Source organism: Trichoderma camerunense (assembly GCF_050948025.1).
Source record: "Trichoderma camerunense strain CBS 138272 chromosome Unknown V8C40scaffold_15, whole genome shotgun sequence".
Lineage (NCBI taxonomy): Eukaryota > Fungi > Ascomycota > Sordariomycetes > Hypocreales > Hypocreaceae > Trichoderma > Trichoderma camerunense.
Window position 1 is genome coordinate 589141 of NW_028145355.1, and position 17339 is coordinate 606479.

General features: G+C 46.7%; 4 protein-coding genes across 4 annotated transcripts; 2 read left to right on the top strand and 2 right to left on the bottom strand.

Annotated features, from left to right (window-relative positions):
- The first annotated feature begins 123 nt into the window (after nucleotides 1–123).
- On the top strand, nucleotides 124–3482 carry V8C40DRAFT_251959 (S8/S53 family peptidase). Its single transcript, XM_083217283.1, has 3 exons — nucleotides 124–2317; nucleotides 2408–2741; nucleotides 2799–3482. The coding sequence occupies exons 1-3, from the start codon at nucleotides 258–260 to the stop codon at nucleotides 3432–3434; spliced, it is 3030 nt and encodes a 1009-aa protein (XP_083070547.1). The 5' UTR covers nucleotides 124–257; the 3' UTR covers nucleotides 3435–3482.
- Nucleotides 3483–5420: 1938 nt separating this feature from the next.
- On the bottom strand, nucleotides 5421–6562 carry V8C40DRAFT_276431 (chaperonin 10-like protein; the record flags this gene model as incomplete). The annotated part of the gene is made up of 3 exons (XM_083220836.1): nucleotides 5421–6302; nucleotides 6377–6443; nucleotides 6498–6562. 3 exons carry the CDS (start codon nucleotides 6560–6562, stop codon nucleotides 5421–5423), a joined length of 1014 nt encoding a protein of 337 aa, XP_083070548.1.
- Nucleotides 6563–8761: 2199 nt separating this feature from the next.
- Nucleotides 8762–11136, top strand: V8C40DRAFT_66068 (phosphoribosylaminoimidazole carboxylase ADE2). The gene is made up of 3 exons (XM_083223260.1): nucleotides 8762–9734; nucleotides 9797–10484; nucleotides 10557–11136. Exons 1-3 carry the CDS (start codon nucleotides 8845–8847, stop codon nucleotides 10761–10763), a joined length of 1785 nt encoding a protein of 594 aa, XP_083070549.1. The 5' UTR covers nucleotides 8762–8844; the 3' UTR covers nucleotides 10764–11136.
- V8C40DRAFT_251969 (putative ankyrin repeat protein) lies at nucleotides 10965–17235 on the bottom strand. The gene is made up of 7 exons (XM_083217284.1): nucleotides 16880–17235; nucleotides 16599–16824; nucleotides 16483–16545; nucleotides 16353–16418; nucleotides 15859–16291; nucleotides 11540–15801; nucleotides 10965–11479 (listed from the first exon to the last, which is right to left on the bottom strand). Exons 1-7 carry the CDS (start codon nucleotides 17152–17154, stop codon nucleotides 11264–11266), a joined length of 5541 nt encoding a protein of 1846 aa, XP_083070550.1. The 5' UTR covers nucleotides 17155–17235; the 3' UTR covers nucleotides 10965–11263.
- Nucleotides 17236–17339: the final 104 nt, after the last annotated feature.

Here is a 17339-nt window from a genome sequence, read left to right on the forward strand (position 1 = left end):
TGTGATTGGCCAAGCCCGTATTTGTGATTGAATGATCGGCTATGCTTCGCTTAATTCATGTTAATAACCCCCGCTTCGATCCTTTACGATAGAAGTTACAGAAGCAATACGCGAATTGTCGTTGTTTACAATTACGCACACGTTGAGCGGAGAATCTATAGCCAAAGCCAACAGCAATCAACCTCGCATGATATCGTTCGCCTCTGCTAAAACTCAACAGAGACGCAATTCTTTTGCCTACATCTACAATTGACAACATGGGCACACCGCGGGCTCCCGAGGACGAGAGCGAGAGCGAAGTTGACTTGTTCCAGAGAGTGTCGCAAACTTTCCGTCAAATGGCAGAAATCGCTCGAAACATTGACATGCATGAGGAGGAAAAGATATTCTATAGCCACCTGGCGCTCCACTGCATGAGATTCGAAGTATGTATAGAGCGCGCACGCCAAGTCTCATTTCTATTTAACGGGGATGTAATCGGTCGCGCCTTGTCCTATCTTTACTCGTTGCTTCTTGAAACTGGTGTCCAACCAACTCCATATCACAAGCTTCAACTTCAGAATCTTAATGCATCTTGGGAAAAAAATAGAAAGCAAGAGCACAATGCGCAAGTGATATTTGTCACACGATGGATGAAACTTGGATCACCCGAGGACCATCTTAATCGAATAGACGAACGATTGGAGGATTGCGCAGATATATTAGAGAAACAACAGAAACAGCAGCAGCAGCAGCAGCAGCAGCAGCAGCAGCAGCAGCAGCAGCAGCGAAGACAACATCAACAACAATCAGAAAGTGTCTTAAAAAAGCACCCTCATGATGTCTTATCCGCCGGCAATTACGAGCCATCATATGTTGTATGGAAAGCAGCCCAGGCCCTGTTTGAAGCGCTACAAAAATGCAAGGGCTGTTCTTGCTCCAAACAGCATGAATTTGGAGCCAAGCTTGAACTGGGGACTTATCGCAGGCCCTTAAAAAAAGCAGACAAGAGTCTAACTCCCAAGTCTCGGCCAAGCCTCATGCGTTGCAAGGATGGTGACGCAGCTAGGATACTGGATTTCGAAATGTTTCTTTCCATGGAACATAAATGGCACGAGGTTCGCGTCCAAACGGTCAAGGAGAGAGTCGTCGGCTTCGCCATGGATGGCCACGCTTCACCATCTCTTGAAGCTCATAAAGCAAAAGTCGTGGAGAATCTTTGCAAATCGATTGATAGCACAAAGTCAATGGCATGGCAGCGCCTCGTATTAAAGCTCAGAAAAGGCCAGCTCTTCAATGAAAGAGTTGAAAAGACCAATTTCTGGATTGACAAGTCTGCTGAACCCATTTCTCTGCAGAAATGTTTTGAAGAGAGGCGCGAGTTTTTCACAGAGAAGACCAAGCGCATATTATCCCTCATTATAGGATATGCGGTCCTTCACTTGAATAGAACTTCTTGGCTTCAGCCGGGTTGGGGCTCAGCAAATATTAAGTTCTTCCAGACAACTACCCGGAAGACGCCTTTGAGGCCATTCATCCAAGTTGATCTGCCCGAAGCTGGTGCAACTACAGATGTTGAGCCCGGCAGCGATGACAAAGGTGACGCATGCTTTGAAGACCTCGATGCGGGACATCCCTGTCCAGCGCTGATTGCCTTGGCAATTGTTTTAATAGAGGTCTACTTTGCGAAGCCATTTTCCAAGCTAGCTCAGATGAGCGGTATCCCACTTGAGAATTCCAGTGGGCACATAACACTAGTAGACGTTTATCAGGTCTTCAACGGTGAAGATGAAAACGAGATTGAAGGATGGCGATCTCATATTCCGGAAGACTCTCCTCTTCTCAAGGCGATAGACAACTGCTTGGATACAACCAAATGGGAAGATGAAGAAGGCGATCCTCTGGATAACGAAACGATGAAATTTCGGATCTACCAAGACGTTGTTCGGCCCTTGGAGCTCCATTTGACATCTGGCTTCAGCAGTATCCCTCTAGACAACGTGGATGACTATGCAAGACAGCTCGATTTTGGGCAGTGGGGTAAGATCATAAATGATCATGAGTCACAGACAATTACTTCTACTCTGCCCCAAGAGCCGCTTATACACCAACGAAGCCCTTCACCCGCTGTTATGCTACTCGATTCGGACCAATTGGGAGTACAATTGGGCCCACCGGCGCTGCAGAAACTTTTACATCAAATCTCGATGGCCAACTCTTTCACTTCGTCTTCACCCTCTTTGAAGAGTTTGGGTTCTTTCTCAAGCTGCGAGCCTAATTATCGAGCGTCCCAGTTTTTTGACGACGAAATCAGCGATGGAAGATATTCCAACGCAAAGTAAGCATCTCGATCGTGGCACTGAAAATTTACTTTCGTTAACTACTTCCAAAATTGAATGTCATTCTTACTAATTAATCGTCTCCTTAGGAGAAAGGACTATACAAAATGGAGATCAGAGTACGAAAACGTCTATGGCAAGTGTATCAAACCGTACCTTCCAGACCCCCCCTCAAGGCCTGTGAAGATTGCCATTCTAGATACGGGTATAGATCGTGACCATGATACCTTCGAAGCTCGTGAGGAAAATATTAAGGCAAAGCTCAACTTTTATAATAAAAGCCAAAGGTCCATTCCTGATTTGAACGGACATGGCACTTTTACTGCCAGTCTGATACTCGATTACGCCCCAGATGCGGAACTCTACATTGCCAAGATTGCAGACAAAGAGAACGCAACACCAAACGCAAAGATTGTTGTGGATGTAAGCAGACAGGTGGCATGTCATTCACACATGGACATTCGACACTAATGTTTGTAGGCCATCAACCACGCAATCGACAGCTGGAATGTAGATATCATCTCTCTATCATTTGGGTGGCCTTCTACAAATTTTGAAGGCTATGACGAGCTTGAGGATGCCATAGACAGGGCACACGGGAAGAAAATTCTCATTTTTGCCGCCGCTTCTAACAGCGGTGGCAAACTTGGTCGGGCATACCCTGCGAGCAGTTCACAGGTTATATGCGTCCATTCAACTGATACCTTGGGGACTCCATCAGGCTTTAGCCCAACTGCAGAGCCCGACAATCTCAATTTTGCAACAGTTGGCGAGTCGATTGAGTCGGCATGGCCAATGCTGCTTTGCGACGACTTGGAAAGCCCACAAAGGTATGTCAAGTCACGCTCTGGGACGTCATATGCAACGCCCATCATGGCAGGAATCGCGGCTTTCCTGTTGCAGTATGCGAGGCTTCATTTGACAGAGAGAGCTGCATCGGCGCTCAAAAGAAAGGAAAAGATGGAGGCTTTACTGAAAAGATGCGCCAAGCGAGGGCCAAACTACGCGCCGAGGGGAAACTATTACTACGTCGAACTAAGTTTACATCAGCATAATCTATTTGGCAGGGAGTTGGATCGGATTAATGACGAAATTTTGGAGACTCTAAAGAGATAGAAGTATTGTTTGCGGTTTATGAAGTCAATTTTAGAAGTAATATCACTATTCGTCATTAGTTTCTCTTGGAATTGCGCAAACCACCACCTCATCTCCTTCAGTCAACTCTTCTGCATCAAACCCTTCGCCTTCTGCATCTGGATATTCAACCTTTAGAATGGAAAGCGGCGGGCTCTTGATTCGTTGCTGCTCTGCCTCATTGCCGAGCATGGCTCCTCTGCGATAATCCTCCTCGCTGACGACCTGATCCGTTCCCTTGCCCACGAGGACCTTACTTACGCGAAACGCAAATACAAAGTCATCACTGTTCTTAAATGTTGTGACAGCCTTAGTAGAAGCCATGTTCTCAGCTCCGGTTCCCCCAAAGCTAATCGGCCCCATCTGGGGTATCGCGCTATCAATCTGTATGGTTGGAGAGCTTTGAACAGCGAGCGACGTGTGCATGTTGGCATCAACACCAGTAACTATTTTTAAACCAGTGATGACATAGACTGGTTTACGATAGCGGGATATTTGGAGATAGCGGCGGACATCGTCGTTTTCGACACAGCTTTGGATGTACGAGGACGTGGGAACGAATTGGGTCGTTTCGACGGTATTAAAGGAAAACTTGTTCTCTTTGCTGGTACATTTGTTAGTGAGACGTTTTATTCGACTGAATCGTCCACGTCTTGCACTACTCCAGCCCCCCCGCATTTGCATATGCCTACCTTGTCTCCCGTCCGGTACTGACTCGGACATTTAGGCCGAAAATGCTAAAGAATCTAACTAGGATAGAGAATCTTTCGTTCTGTGATTGATCTTTGGTGTGCTCGACGCTCATTTTCTTCGTCGAAAAGATGTCTGAGTCCGAAGGCGAGACGCAATGAAGCGGCCGCTCGGGTTTCTTCACGGAGGTGATAACATTGCCGAGCTTAATGGGACCGTTGGGGGGATAATCCCACGTTGGCGCGTAAAAGAATAGATTCTGATTGTTTGCCATATCTAATATTGATGATTTGTCGGTACTCAGTCTGGTATGCTTGGTGGATGGGAAGTACACCGGCCCTAACTCAAGTAAGATGAGGCCACAAAATGAAGCCTGACGCAGATGTATTGCGTACCGGTACCGCCTTTCTATCGATAAAGCGCGAACGAGGCTATGTACATTATGTAGAAATGAAATTAATAAACGCAGATGCCTGGAGGTCTATTGGTACGTTTTGGATGGGATGCGAGCGGGCACCAATAGGAGTTGTGTTTTGTTTCTGCTGCAATTCCAAATATCGTGAATGCCCTGGCAGTCCGACTTCTACTTGACTAATCTTCAAACAAGAGGGCGGTTTATTTTTACTGAATATGTCAAAGAAATAATGGTATTTTGCTGTAGCTGTCCATCAAAGCCAATGATTGCAAGCGTGTGGCTCTGATCCAACCTCCTGTTGACAGGAGTAATACCAACATCAAGCAAGTCAAGAGGGTACACAGACTTGGTCCAGACTTACCATAATTCTTAACTGATAATCGGGAAAGTGCTTTGAAGTTTAGGTCACTCTATTACGCAACACTATGTACTGCCTTTCTATCTACTAATGTACTAGGTATTATGTATGCAGTGTACCATGACCAGGCAATGCTTTGATCCGCACCCAAGGTGGGGTGGGCGGTTAACTGACCCCTTATCATCCTATACCTACGAACTACCTGGAGGAAAATTTTGCAAGCCTCATGTCATCCATGCTATAAATATCAATACAAGCAAGTACCTAGAGGGAGAAAACTTTTTCATTCTAGTAATCATCTATGATTGATGCGGAAAAGCATACGATACATCACCGTTAGGCCCACTGATAGCGCAAACATGTATCATTTCTAGATTATGGAGAGTCTAGCTGTTCCATAACGATTCATTCCAAATACTCTGATCTTCTTCTTCACGTGGAAGTTATTTCCCAACGCTAAACTCCAGTATTAGCCCCTTGCCCAGTCTGAGTGAAATTATTTGACTTACCGTGCCACAAGCTTCTTGGCGCTAACTTTCCCATCGTACAAAGCCTGAACTCCCTTGACAATGCTGTTCAAGCCGTCTGGAAGAATCTCCACAGGATGGGGCCTGAATTTGCCTTCTGCCAGCAGATGACTCAGGTATCTGTAGAAGAAGTAGGCAAATTCGCCATCCGCATGCGCTTGCTCCTCATTGATAAAACTGTGAGAGACGTGATAGGCAGAGGACACAAATGTGCGAGTGAACTTGATGGTCTCGGGAAACTTCCAGGTCTGGTCAGTAGGGGGGTCTACCATGTTGATGTGGCCGCCGCCCGACGCGAGAAAGACTTCGGTGATACGCTCGTAGCTGCCGTGTCCGGACACAGCGTCAAACGCAATCTTGATTTTAGCAGACCCGGCAGCGGCAATGATTTGTTGAGTCACATCCCCCTTTCGATAGTCGATGATGTGGTCCGCTGCGTTGAGCGACTTAACGTAGTCGATTCCATTGCCAGCAACGGTGATGATGGGTCCAATCTTGCTTAGCTTGGCCAGCTGGAGGGCGTAGGCTCCCACGGCTGTTGCTCCGCCCCAAATCAAGATGGGGGTCTTTCGAGCAGACTCACTGACGGTCGTTGGGAGGGGAACGCCGAGATACTGATACAGTGCAAGAGCCGCCGTCATGAAAGATAGGGGAAGCCCCGCGCCTGATTCGAGGGAAATATTAGGGGGCAGGGGGAAAGTGGTTGAAGCCGGGACAACTGTATACTCTGCATAAGTGCCGTGAGGTTGGAACATTCTGTGAAATCCCGCAACACGGTCGCCCGGCTTGTATTCAAACACTTCAGACCCCACAGCTTCGACTGTGCCAGACACATCATCGCCGACGTTGAAGGCAGTTGACTGATCACGGTTTTTGGTAAACTATCAGGGTTAGTTGATGAAACCGGACTTGATAAGTCAACAAAACGTATTACCTTCCAATCCTTTGGATTCAGACCGGTGTAAGCAACTTTAATGAGAACGTCTTTTGGTCCTGGCTTCCTGGGAGGTCGTGAGTAATGATAATCTCAATCGTCAGTAGACCGAATGGCTCACGGAATCTCAGCTTCTCTCACAAAGCCAGCATAGGTAGGCTTGCCGTAGATGACTAGTTCTTGCATCTTTGATGAATTCCGGGCTGATTTGAAGACAGAGTAATGATGAGAAAACTGTTGACGTGAGGTTGGTTGAAGTATTAACTTTTGATTGTAGCGATGTAGAGATGACCTTATGAATCTCGTAGTGTTGCTGTATTGACGGAACATGCCCATGGAGATATCTATATCTATATATATTGATGTTTGTGTAGTTTTATCTCTGTAACAACATTAATAATCGCTAAATATACATGAACTTATAAAACCAATATTATTAATTGCCGTCTCAAAGTGTTTTGGCCTGATTGCAGGAACTGCCGATATCATAGCTGACGATTTCAGGGATGCCGACAAAGCGCCGCAGCGGATAACACCGTTTACATGCGGGGATGTCGTCATTAAGGTATTTTCTAAGCAAGCGGCTGACCAAGCTAGTGCTTATACCGATACAGCAGCAAAGCAGATTGGAGAAATTTTTCGGAGAGTCGGTGCCTGTAAGTCTCCCGAGACCCCTGTGGCTGTCCAATCCAATCATTTGATTGGGATCAATCCGGATATTACTTTGGAAGCATGGTGAAGTTTATTTCCAGCCGCTGGTTGTACATGCTGGTTCTAGCGAAGCGCAAAATATCCATGTCTTTGGATTGAATATAAGCACCGCAATCATATTAGAATGTGGGTCGTGTGAATAACAGTGGCTGGAAACTATGCAAATTCTAAATATGCCAACCTGACATATATCAGCCTATCTTGAATTTTCTCAATCATAGAGTTGTAGGGTTAGTCAAGAAGTCTGCCGCCTGTAGCTAACTAGACCGTAGAGGAGCATCAATCTGGATACAGCCTTGAAGCGTCATTATTGCCGGCTGTAAAAGACAAGGTTTACGGTTCAAAGTCCAATTGTGACTGCTAGTATTGGTTAATTTCACTGGCTTGATAATACAAAAGTTCGCCAAGTCACACGTAGCAAGGTGAGGGTTGGAGTGCTAGCTGAGGACTAGATGGAGACTGAATCAGGCAACGAATATCTTATCCTCGGTTAAGAATTTGACAGCCCAGCTCAAAACACTGCACGTTGCCACCTCGCCCAATGAATTACTAATACGCATAGAGATTGTCCTAGTCTTCAAGTTCTATATTTTGCACATGTTGTCATAAAATCACTGCCTTGTCATACCAGAGTGAGGCCGTGCAGTTTGACTTACAGCTTGTTGACCGGAATCACTCCCATCACCATGGTATGCATCATATTCCAACCTGAAGACATCCAATTGCTACATCTATATTGTTATATTGCACATCCAATGCCAGCTTGCGGCGTCGTGGTGATTGCGAGATATGATTCTCTTGTCTTCAAATAGGTACAACCAACGCATCGAATGATAACGCTCTGTACGGCACCGGTATAACTAGTTAAACTTTGGATCTGATTAGAGGCAATTGAATCTGTTGGGTGAGACTTGTTTGTGTTGTAAGCCTTTATCAGAGACACACGGCTGCTTGCTTTGCTTCGTCTCGCCTTATACTACTACACCTTTTTATTTTGTTTTCCTTTTAAATGCTAATTTTCCTGACTATCAATATGTAATGAATCATCTGGAACTTTACCAATCAGCTAAATGCCAACATGAAATTCTCTGTCTCTTTTCATATTATAGAGCAAATGCGTTTGTGTGCATATGACAGCTGAAGACAAAATGCTCAGTCCAGGTTAAGTCGGACAAGACTGAGATCAGGTCTCAGCGACTAGAGCTTACAGCGTTTGCGGGGCACAGTCCCGCGTATCCTGTACATGTTCCTGAAAGTGACCCAGTGATGTCACTTTATGGACCATCTTGATGACTCATGACTCATGATCTCGCTGGATCGACAGATAAGATAAGTGCCCGCGGAATTTGGCGGGGCACGCAGATGGTATCGCTATCGCTATCGATACCAATTTGAAGAAGTCGCACTCCTCAACCTTTTCCGTGAGAAAGCCAACATTTTTCTCTTTCATCAAACTCGTGACTTGTAATCGCATATATGAGGCGACCATGACGATTGTCAATCTATTCTATGCGCACAAAAATCCGTGACGATATTTCACTGAAGCTGGTCTTTCTGTAAATCTGATTTATAGTGGTAAGGCGGGGCTGCAAATTTGGTGGGGTATTGTACCTTGGACTAACACTTCAAACTTTTAGCTGCTGTTACTCATTTTTCTCTTCTGCGATTTCGACAAACTCCCGCAAGCTGTCGAGCTGCCGCTCATTAGACCAAACAATAGAGTCATAGGGCATTTTAACCTCTCCACTGATCCCAAAATGAGCTCGAAACCCGTCATTGGCCTTCTCGGAGGCGGCCAGCTGGGCCGAATGCTCTGCCAGGCCGCCGCTCCCCTCGATGTCGAAATCGCGATTCTCGACGCCGAAAATGCTCCCGCCAAGCAGATCAACCACAACAGCCACAACATCAATGGCTCATACAAGGACGCAGAGAAGATCAGGGAGCTGGCCTCTCACTGCAGCGTCCTCAGTGTCGAGACAGAGCACGTCGATACAACCGTGCTGGAAGAGATTGCTACGACTACAAAGGTTGCCGTCTGCCCATCTTGGAAGACGCTGCGTCTGATCCAGGACAAGTACGAGCAAAAGACATACTTCGCTGGCCAGGGAATTCCTGTTGCGGAGTCGGTGGCCATTGAGGGATCTGGCGATGCCATGCTCGCCTCTCTCAAGGCTGTCTCCGCCAAGTTTGGGTATCCTTGGATGCTGAAGTCCAGGAAAGATTCTTACGACGGCAGAGGAAATCTCAAAATCTCCAATGAAGCCGATCTGGAGCGTGCTGTTGCCGAATTTGGCAACTTTAGCTGCTATGCGGAAAAGTTTGTTCCTTTCCAGTGCGAGCTGTCTGTGCTCGTCATTCGCACTGAGGACGATGAGGGTCGAACGAAGCGCCTGCTGCCGTACCCTGCCGTTGAGACGGTGCACGAAGACAACATCTGCTCACGAGTCTATCTGCCGCCTCGAACAACTCCCGCTGCTGCTTGTGAGCGGGCTCAGCAGGTTGCTAGCGATGTTGTTGGCAAGCTGTGGGGAAGAGGCATTTTTGCCGTTGAGATGTTTGTCACTCAGGATAACCAGATTCTGGTCAACGAGATTGCGCCTCGGCCACACAACTCGGGACATCTTTTCATTGAAGCAGTGCCGTACATGTGAGAATTTGCTCATCACTTTTTCTTTCTTTTGACAATGAGCTAACCGGATTCATCTCCAGGTCACAGTACAAGGCACAACTCACCTCAATCCTCGATCAAACTCTCCCCGCCAAGATTGAGCCCTACGTCTCTTCGAGCATCATGATCAACATCCTTGGAGGCGCCAATCCCGATTCTCACCTAGCGCTCGTCGAGAAAGCCAAGTCCATGTACGAAAATAAGATGGCCGTCTATGTCCATCTCTACGGCAAGGAATCAAAGCCCAGTCGAAAGATTGGCCACATTACAGTCACTGGTCTGGTGGCCAGCATAACAGAGCTCGAAGAGTTTGCAAAGCCGCTTGTTGATATGGCTAGCGACATTAGACAAGAGAGATTGCAATCACGCAGCAAGGCCCTTCGACCAGAGCAAGCTGTTTCCAAGGCCACACAGGCACCCCTTGTCCTTGTCACCATGGGCTCAGACTCCGATCTTCCGGTGCTCAAGGCCGGCATCGACATTCTCAACCAATTCGGCGTGCCATGGGAAGTAGACATCACATCGGCACACCGCACCCCGGCCAAGATGGCTGATGTCGCCACAAAGGCCGCTGATCGTGGCATCAAGGTCATCATCGCGGCAGCTGGAGGAGCCGCTCACCTTCCCGGAATGGTGTCTGCTTACACGCCATTACCCGTGATTGGCGTCCCCGTCAAAGCCACACATCTCGACGGTGTTGATTCCCTGTACTCGATTGTTCAGATGCCCGTAAGTTTGAACTAACCCCGTTCACTTTATATGACTCCTTTTTCGGTTGTTACCATGCTAACAACCTCTTAGCGAGGTGTGCCGACGGCTACGGTTGGCATCAACAACTCGACTAATGCGGCTCTCCTCGCTATTCGATGCTTGGGTGCCTTCATTCCCGAATATCACAACAAGATGAAGGCCTATCAGCTAGACAACGAGAAGCAGGTGGAGGAAAAGGCGAACAAGTTACGGGAGATCAACGTTGAGGCATACCTCGCACAAATGAAGAAGGCATAAGTTGCTTCTTTGCAATTGTGCGCTCAACTACGAAGTACGCTCATATGCTTCGAGCATACAGTGTTGGCCGTGACATTTGTTCACGAGCTTTGTTTGTGAAGGCGCATCGAATTTTAAACTATGATTACAAAATGAGTGATATACCACAGTGCTTCAACAATTTCGCATAAAGCTGTGGTGCAATATATAGATACAAAGGTCGCGAGAAGAAACGCATACAGAAGTCATTACGCAAAGAAGTCAGTGTCGTCGAATGTCTACTCATATTGACAGCCGTGTGATTTCATAAGAAATGAGCTACTATTAGCTACCATCACTACTATCACCTACCATCACTACTATCACCTACCATCACTACTATCAACTCCTATTAACTGCTATCAACTATTATCAGCTACCATTAGATACCATCAGTACTATCAGCTAGTAGTGCTACTACCAACTAGTAGTGATGGTCTATTTGAAAGTATCTCGATACTGAGCGATACATCACTGGCATCTTAATAATCCCCGTCGAGGTCAAAGTCTTCGCCATCAGAATTTTTCGCCTCAGTCGCTGCATCTTCGTCGCTCTTGGAGTCTTCACGATATAATGGCTCAATGACCTGGAAGGTATGTGTTAAATCGTGCAAGTCGGATCGGTGATTGAAACATTTGAAGCAAAGCGCAAATTCGTCCGAGCAATCGACGCATTTCCACTGGCGACCTACAACGTCCTTTATGTCATGATGTTGTTATCATCTGGTTCAGCTCATTAAAAGAGGCGGATCGCTTACCACAAAACAGCTGTCGCAATAATAGGGTTTCCTATCCCCGGGCTTGATTTCATGGATGTTACTATCCCACTCCTCCTCTATGCCCTCAGAGGTTACTCTGGCACGCTCCTTGGGCTCCAGCAAATGTCTCAAGTCTGTGTTATTGTCATGAAAGTTCATCAGCTTCAATGCTGACCACTCTCCTCCAGCGCCAATTGCACGACCTCGAACCCATAAGTCGGCACCTCGCTCAACCAACATGGTGATGATATCTGCAGAGCCCGATCTTGCTGCCCACATCAGAGGAGTCCAGCCATCTTGGTCTGCCACATTAATATCCATGTCTTGATAGTGGTCTAAAAGATATGCGACGATACTCGTTGAATCTGTTGAATCCGTTCCCGCCGCAAAGTGCATCGGCAATCGACCAAACTTGTCTTTTGTGTCAACATTCGCACCGGCCTCCACCAAAGCTTCCATACGCTCCAGGGATGCCGATATACATGCAAAATGTAGCGCGGTTCTGCCTTGGCTGTCAGCGACATTTACTTCAACCTTACGCCGGATGAGAAACCTGATAATTCTGATAGGCGTGACAGGGTTTCCGACCGAATTCGCCGCGGAAATGATAGGATAGCCCAAACTACCACCAAATTTGTTGATTGGTACTTTGGCTTCATCCACAAGATACTTGACCATTCTCCTAAGTTTCCAGTCGTCTCTAATAGTGAGTGCCGTGTACAATAACGACATGCCGTACTTGGGATCAACTGCTTCGCGATCGGCCCCAGCATCAACGAGAAACTTAACAAGGCTCAGGTCGCCATTCTCGACAGCCAGATGTAGATTGCTCCCAAATTTGGGACCGAATATGTTGACGTTGGCCCCACGCTTAACAAGATACCTGGCGACGCTTGAGTTTTCTTCTCTGACGGCGACAGCTAGTGGTGTATATCCATCTTCATCCTGAGTATCGATTGGGGCCCCGGCTGCGGCTAATAGCTCAACTATGGAAACTGTTGTACCTCTTTGAATGAAATGGAGTCGAGTCTGGCGCTTCTCGTTGGCATAGCCTGCATTAATACTGTTGCGGCTGAACAGCAGTAGCCTAAAACACTCTTCTGCTTGTTTGGAGCCTGTATTTCCACCCAACAAGATATCGAGTGCGTCTTCGCCCTTACTATTCCGGAAACCTACATTGGCCCCAGCATCTATGAGAAGCTTGACACATTCCGAATTGTACCAGTAGCAGGCAAGTTGGAGAGCTGTGTATTCCATCAAGACTTCCTCTCCAGTATACTGTCCATGAACGACTTCTAAATCGGGTTTAGGGTCATGATTGATCAGAATCTCAACGGTCTCGCGCTGATTCAATGCAGCAGCTCTGGAAAGTGCAGTGAAGAAGAGACTGTCTTGGTTGATAGGAAGACCTTTTGCGAGTAACTCTCGAACGATTGAAGGGTATGCGGTGGCTGCAATGAGTGCGGTTATCCCATCAGGAGCTTCCTGGTGGACATCAACCTTTTCATTTCGCAGTATATATTCAGCGAATTCTTTGCCACCATACAAGAGGGCAGAGATGAGTGGAGGGTTGGAGAGTGGAGGGTTGGAAGCACCTCCAGAGTAATTGATGTCTGCACCACTCTGAACCAAGAGCTTCACAATCTCTAACTGTTTCTCAGCACAAGCTAGTGAAAGCGGCGTCCTTGAATAGAGAAAGTATGGATCAAGAGCATTAACTTCGGCGCCGTGTTGGATCATCATTGAGACAAGTTCAGTGTCCCCTGTCTCGATTGCTATTGATAAAAGCATAGGTTTGCCGGGAAATTGCAGACTCAAGTCTTGGTTTTGTTCATAATCGAGCAACAGGCGGGCAATGTCCGTATGCCTATTTTCAACGGCCCCGTATAAAGCCAAATTGAAGGTACCCAAGATATCCGGTTTAACTGCGTAGCTGAGTAAAGTTCGGACACATTCTGTAGCACCACGCCTAGCGGCCTGAAGCAAATGCAGTCTTAAAGAGATTTTGCCAGCCTCGTCGTGTACACTACTCACAAAGTTGATACCGGCTTTGATGATCAACTTTAATGCTTCATGTCTCGAATGCATGATTGCGCCTATAATTGATTGTGACTTATCTCCAGAAAGTCCGTACGCTTTTAAGACCATTTTGACCATGAGAGGGGTTCCGCAAACGGTAGTCATGGCAAGTAGATCGCCTCTGTCGGAATGAACCCTACTGAAATCTGGCTTATGATCTGACGCTAATAAGATCTCTGCGGAAGAAGTGCGATTCCACAGCACTGCGTTACTGATTGCAGTCGGCATATAGAGCTCGTCAAACCCATCCTTGTCGTCTCTACATGTAGACTGCAGTATGGTTGTGAGGAGATCATTGAGCCCAATACAAGAGGCTCGATGGAACAGGAGTTCCGGCCACTTAAAAGTCTTCAAATTTGGTACTTTCTCGACCAGAAGTCTGACAGTATCTGGGTTTCCTTGACCAGCTGCCCAACATAGAGCGTTTTTGAGCTCTTCGTCGTCCACTGACACAAGTTGCAACAGCTTGTCAACTATGGTACTATGGCCTCCCCGAGCTGCTTCTGAAATGGCGAACCAGCAATCCATTTGAAAGAAGGGCTGTCCAATTCTGGTCTTCAACAATTCATCAAAAAGGTCTTCTAGGCCCAGCATGGCATATATGGGCATTTCAGAGATGTAACTTCGTTTTGGTCGGATAAAGGGGTCGGATAGAAGCCAAAACATTTTCTCCCAATGGCCTCTGGATTTCATGTTGGCAAACAACTCACGTACGAGATGTCTAGGTTTGATGTTGGCGCAGGCTTTATAGTGATGAGGCCAAAATTGCACTGCGTATTCCGCCAGGCTGGTTCTGGGGCGATATATGACGACAGTGTCAATGAGTGCTTCGTCGTCTCTGTCTTCGGATAATACCCCCGAGGAAAACTCGTGAAGTGCTTCTTGCGCTTCTTGGAGTTGTAAGTAGCGCAGGCAAACCTTTGCTATAGAGCAATTGACTTGGGCCGCTCGCTCATCATTATCCCCATCAATCCCTAGCTCAGGTATGGCATAAAAGGAGTGATGAACAAATTTCACATCACGGTTCTTGACGGTGATGATTCCCCCAAGGAATTTCACCATCTCTGCTGCCAAATTACGTGGATTAATATCACTCAAACAAGGCTCTTTATCGTAGAATTCGTCCACCACAAGGGCTTCTGATAAGGATTCGAGTGTCCACGGTTCCGCAGCGTGCTTGATCCAGTTGAAGATTTTCTCGGCTCTCGCTTTGCGTTCCGATCCAAGGGATGAGATCATCACATGAACTGTATTCTCCACCGTTACCGGGGAAAGGCTGTGTATTATATCCACAATTTCTGATTTTGGCTTGCCTCGGGGGAGTTCTTGAAGCCAATTCAGGATACAGTGTCCAAGAAACGGTGCAGGTTCGCACTCTTCAAGCACACTTTTCAGTGACTGACGGAAGCTTTGATATATTGGACGGCTCCTCAATAACCTTTCCAGTCCTAGCAAGAGATCTTGGGCTTCTTCCTCTTTCAAACTATTCATAGACGGACAATCATCAATATTAATGCCGGCCGTGTCCGGGAATGCTTCAACATCCAGGCCACCTCGAGTAGAGGTTGAGAAAATAAGACGATATTCACTCTCATTGTAATGCTGTTCTTCCAATATACGCTCCAGAAACCATCGTCGTTGATCTCTAGGGCATTGGTCGAAGCAGCTAATGAAGATGGTCAGTTCACGGGTGCCGGAAGAATAAATGCGTAGCAAGCGGTACACATAGTACACATCGTCAAGTGACCAGGCCTGCATTTCACTCAAGGAGTTGAGTTCGAAGATCAAACCTTTGCTCGGCGTTTTGAAGAAATGAGACAAGATCGTGCTCATCACATAAATAAGCATGGACGAGATGTTATTGTATCTGGTGTCCCACTGGTCAAACTCAAAATAGATGGTGGATCGTTTTGGTATCGGTGAACCGCGTTCTCTATTCATATAGAGCAGGCGAGAAATATATTTGATGTCCACTAGAGAACCTTCACTGGCGTAAAGGTGTAGGAACCGGAATCCTGTACCTGCTTTGTCAAGATTGGTGTACGGCGTTTGCTCTTTAATCCAGTTTAAGACTAGAGGCACTGGCCCTGTTTCATAGAAAGGCGTGTCTGGGTTGATAGTTGGAGGAGCCAAAGATAATAGACGGGCTTGAATCTGGAGCATTTCGTAGCCTACCTCGATGTCTACCTTGATAGTCAGTATTACAATGGTTATATGCTGCTCCTATTGGTGACACTCACTGCAGCCGAGGCGGTTAAGTCTGTCAGCTAAGACGCGAGCCCACACAGGCCCCCCATCGCCAACAACAGAACCCGTGACCTTGATCATATGCCTGCCGATGGCTTCAAATGCGTGTCCGGCTGTCTGTGTATGTAGTGAAAATGCGGTAGTCGGATTGAGTCTATTGTATGGCTCCGATTCTTCTGGGGTAGATACGTCGCTGCTGCCACGTTGATATCGCAAACTGTCGACGACAATGTTAAAAATAGTAGCGTGATTTAGCAGCTTCGTGTCTAGAAAGTTGTCATTAATCTTTTTCACTTCAATAGCTAAATTTCTAATCTTGTCCAACAGTTTGATCTGTATCTCAGGACCAGGATGCAGCAAAAGGTCGTGGAGCTGATCTTCAGCATGATGGATGGATCGAAACCGATGGGGGGTTCCCAAGAAGATCTGTCATATTAGTAAACTAAACAGCATCGTATTCAGGCAACTATTGTATGATCTTACTTACAATTGCGGTTGTTAGCATAGCAATGTCCCCATATTTGCGAGGATTCATTAGTGCTAAACGTAGAGCCTAGATTAATCATAAGCACACTTCAGAATGACAGTTGAAGAATTAAGCAATAATTCATAACTACCTCTTTCACTATAGTGCCACCTATATCATGGCAAATCCATATGATCGGATGGCGGTCTGCATTCTACAATTTATATTAGATCAACTTGGAAATATGAAGCCATATTTATATCCTACCTCTCTAAGCGGATGACGGAATCGCGAGAATCGCCAGATGAGATCTTCAGCATAAAACTCTATGCCTCCAGGCTCATACAATATTGCGTCTTCGTCAATATCATACGCGTAATCGGCCTGCACAATCTTCCTCCCCCCAAATAAAGTATCCATGATCCACGGAGCCCCATTGTCCCTTCTCCAGGCAGTTTTATCATCGTCCCGTATGCCATGAACGGTGATTACGCTAAATCTCGTCAGTTCTGCTGTCATTGATGTCTAATAGGCGTTCACTATCGTACTCAAAGTCGATGAGAGATGAATCTGACTTTAACCAAGCTGGTCTCAGTTGAGGTTTGTGCCGTGTTGATCCGGAGTCTGATGACTGGTCACTCCAGGTTTTAGCAGACGCAGGCGCTAGTAAACCCTCGGTGTCAACTGGTTGATCTTCATCGACACCTTGGGCTTTTAATTGTTTTCCCGAGCAATCATCTGCCATGGCATCCAAAAGAGCTGCTTTGCGATAGACGATATCCAGCTCAACGCGGAGGATATGGGCGAAATGGATTCTAAGCATTCATTGCAAAGAGAGAGAGCTCTCTCACGTGTCCGTTTCAAATCGATCGGCACACAGGGCCTGGCAGCCCCTCATTGAGAGAGCCTTGTCATTGTGTGCTATACAACCGAGGCCCATTATACAGAATCCTTCGAACTTCGACCCACCCAGTGTTGTAGCACTGTGAGCGAATAAACAACGTTACA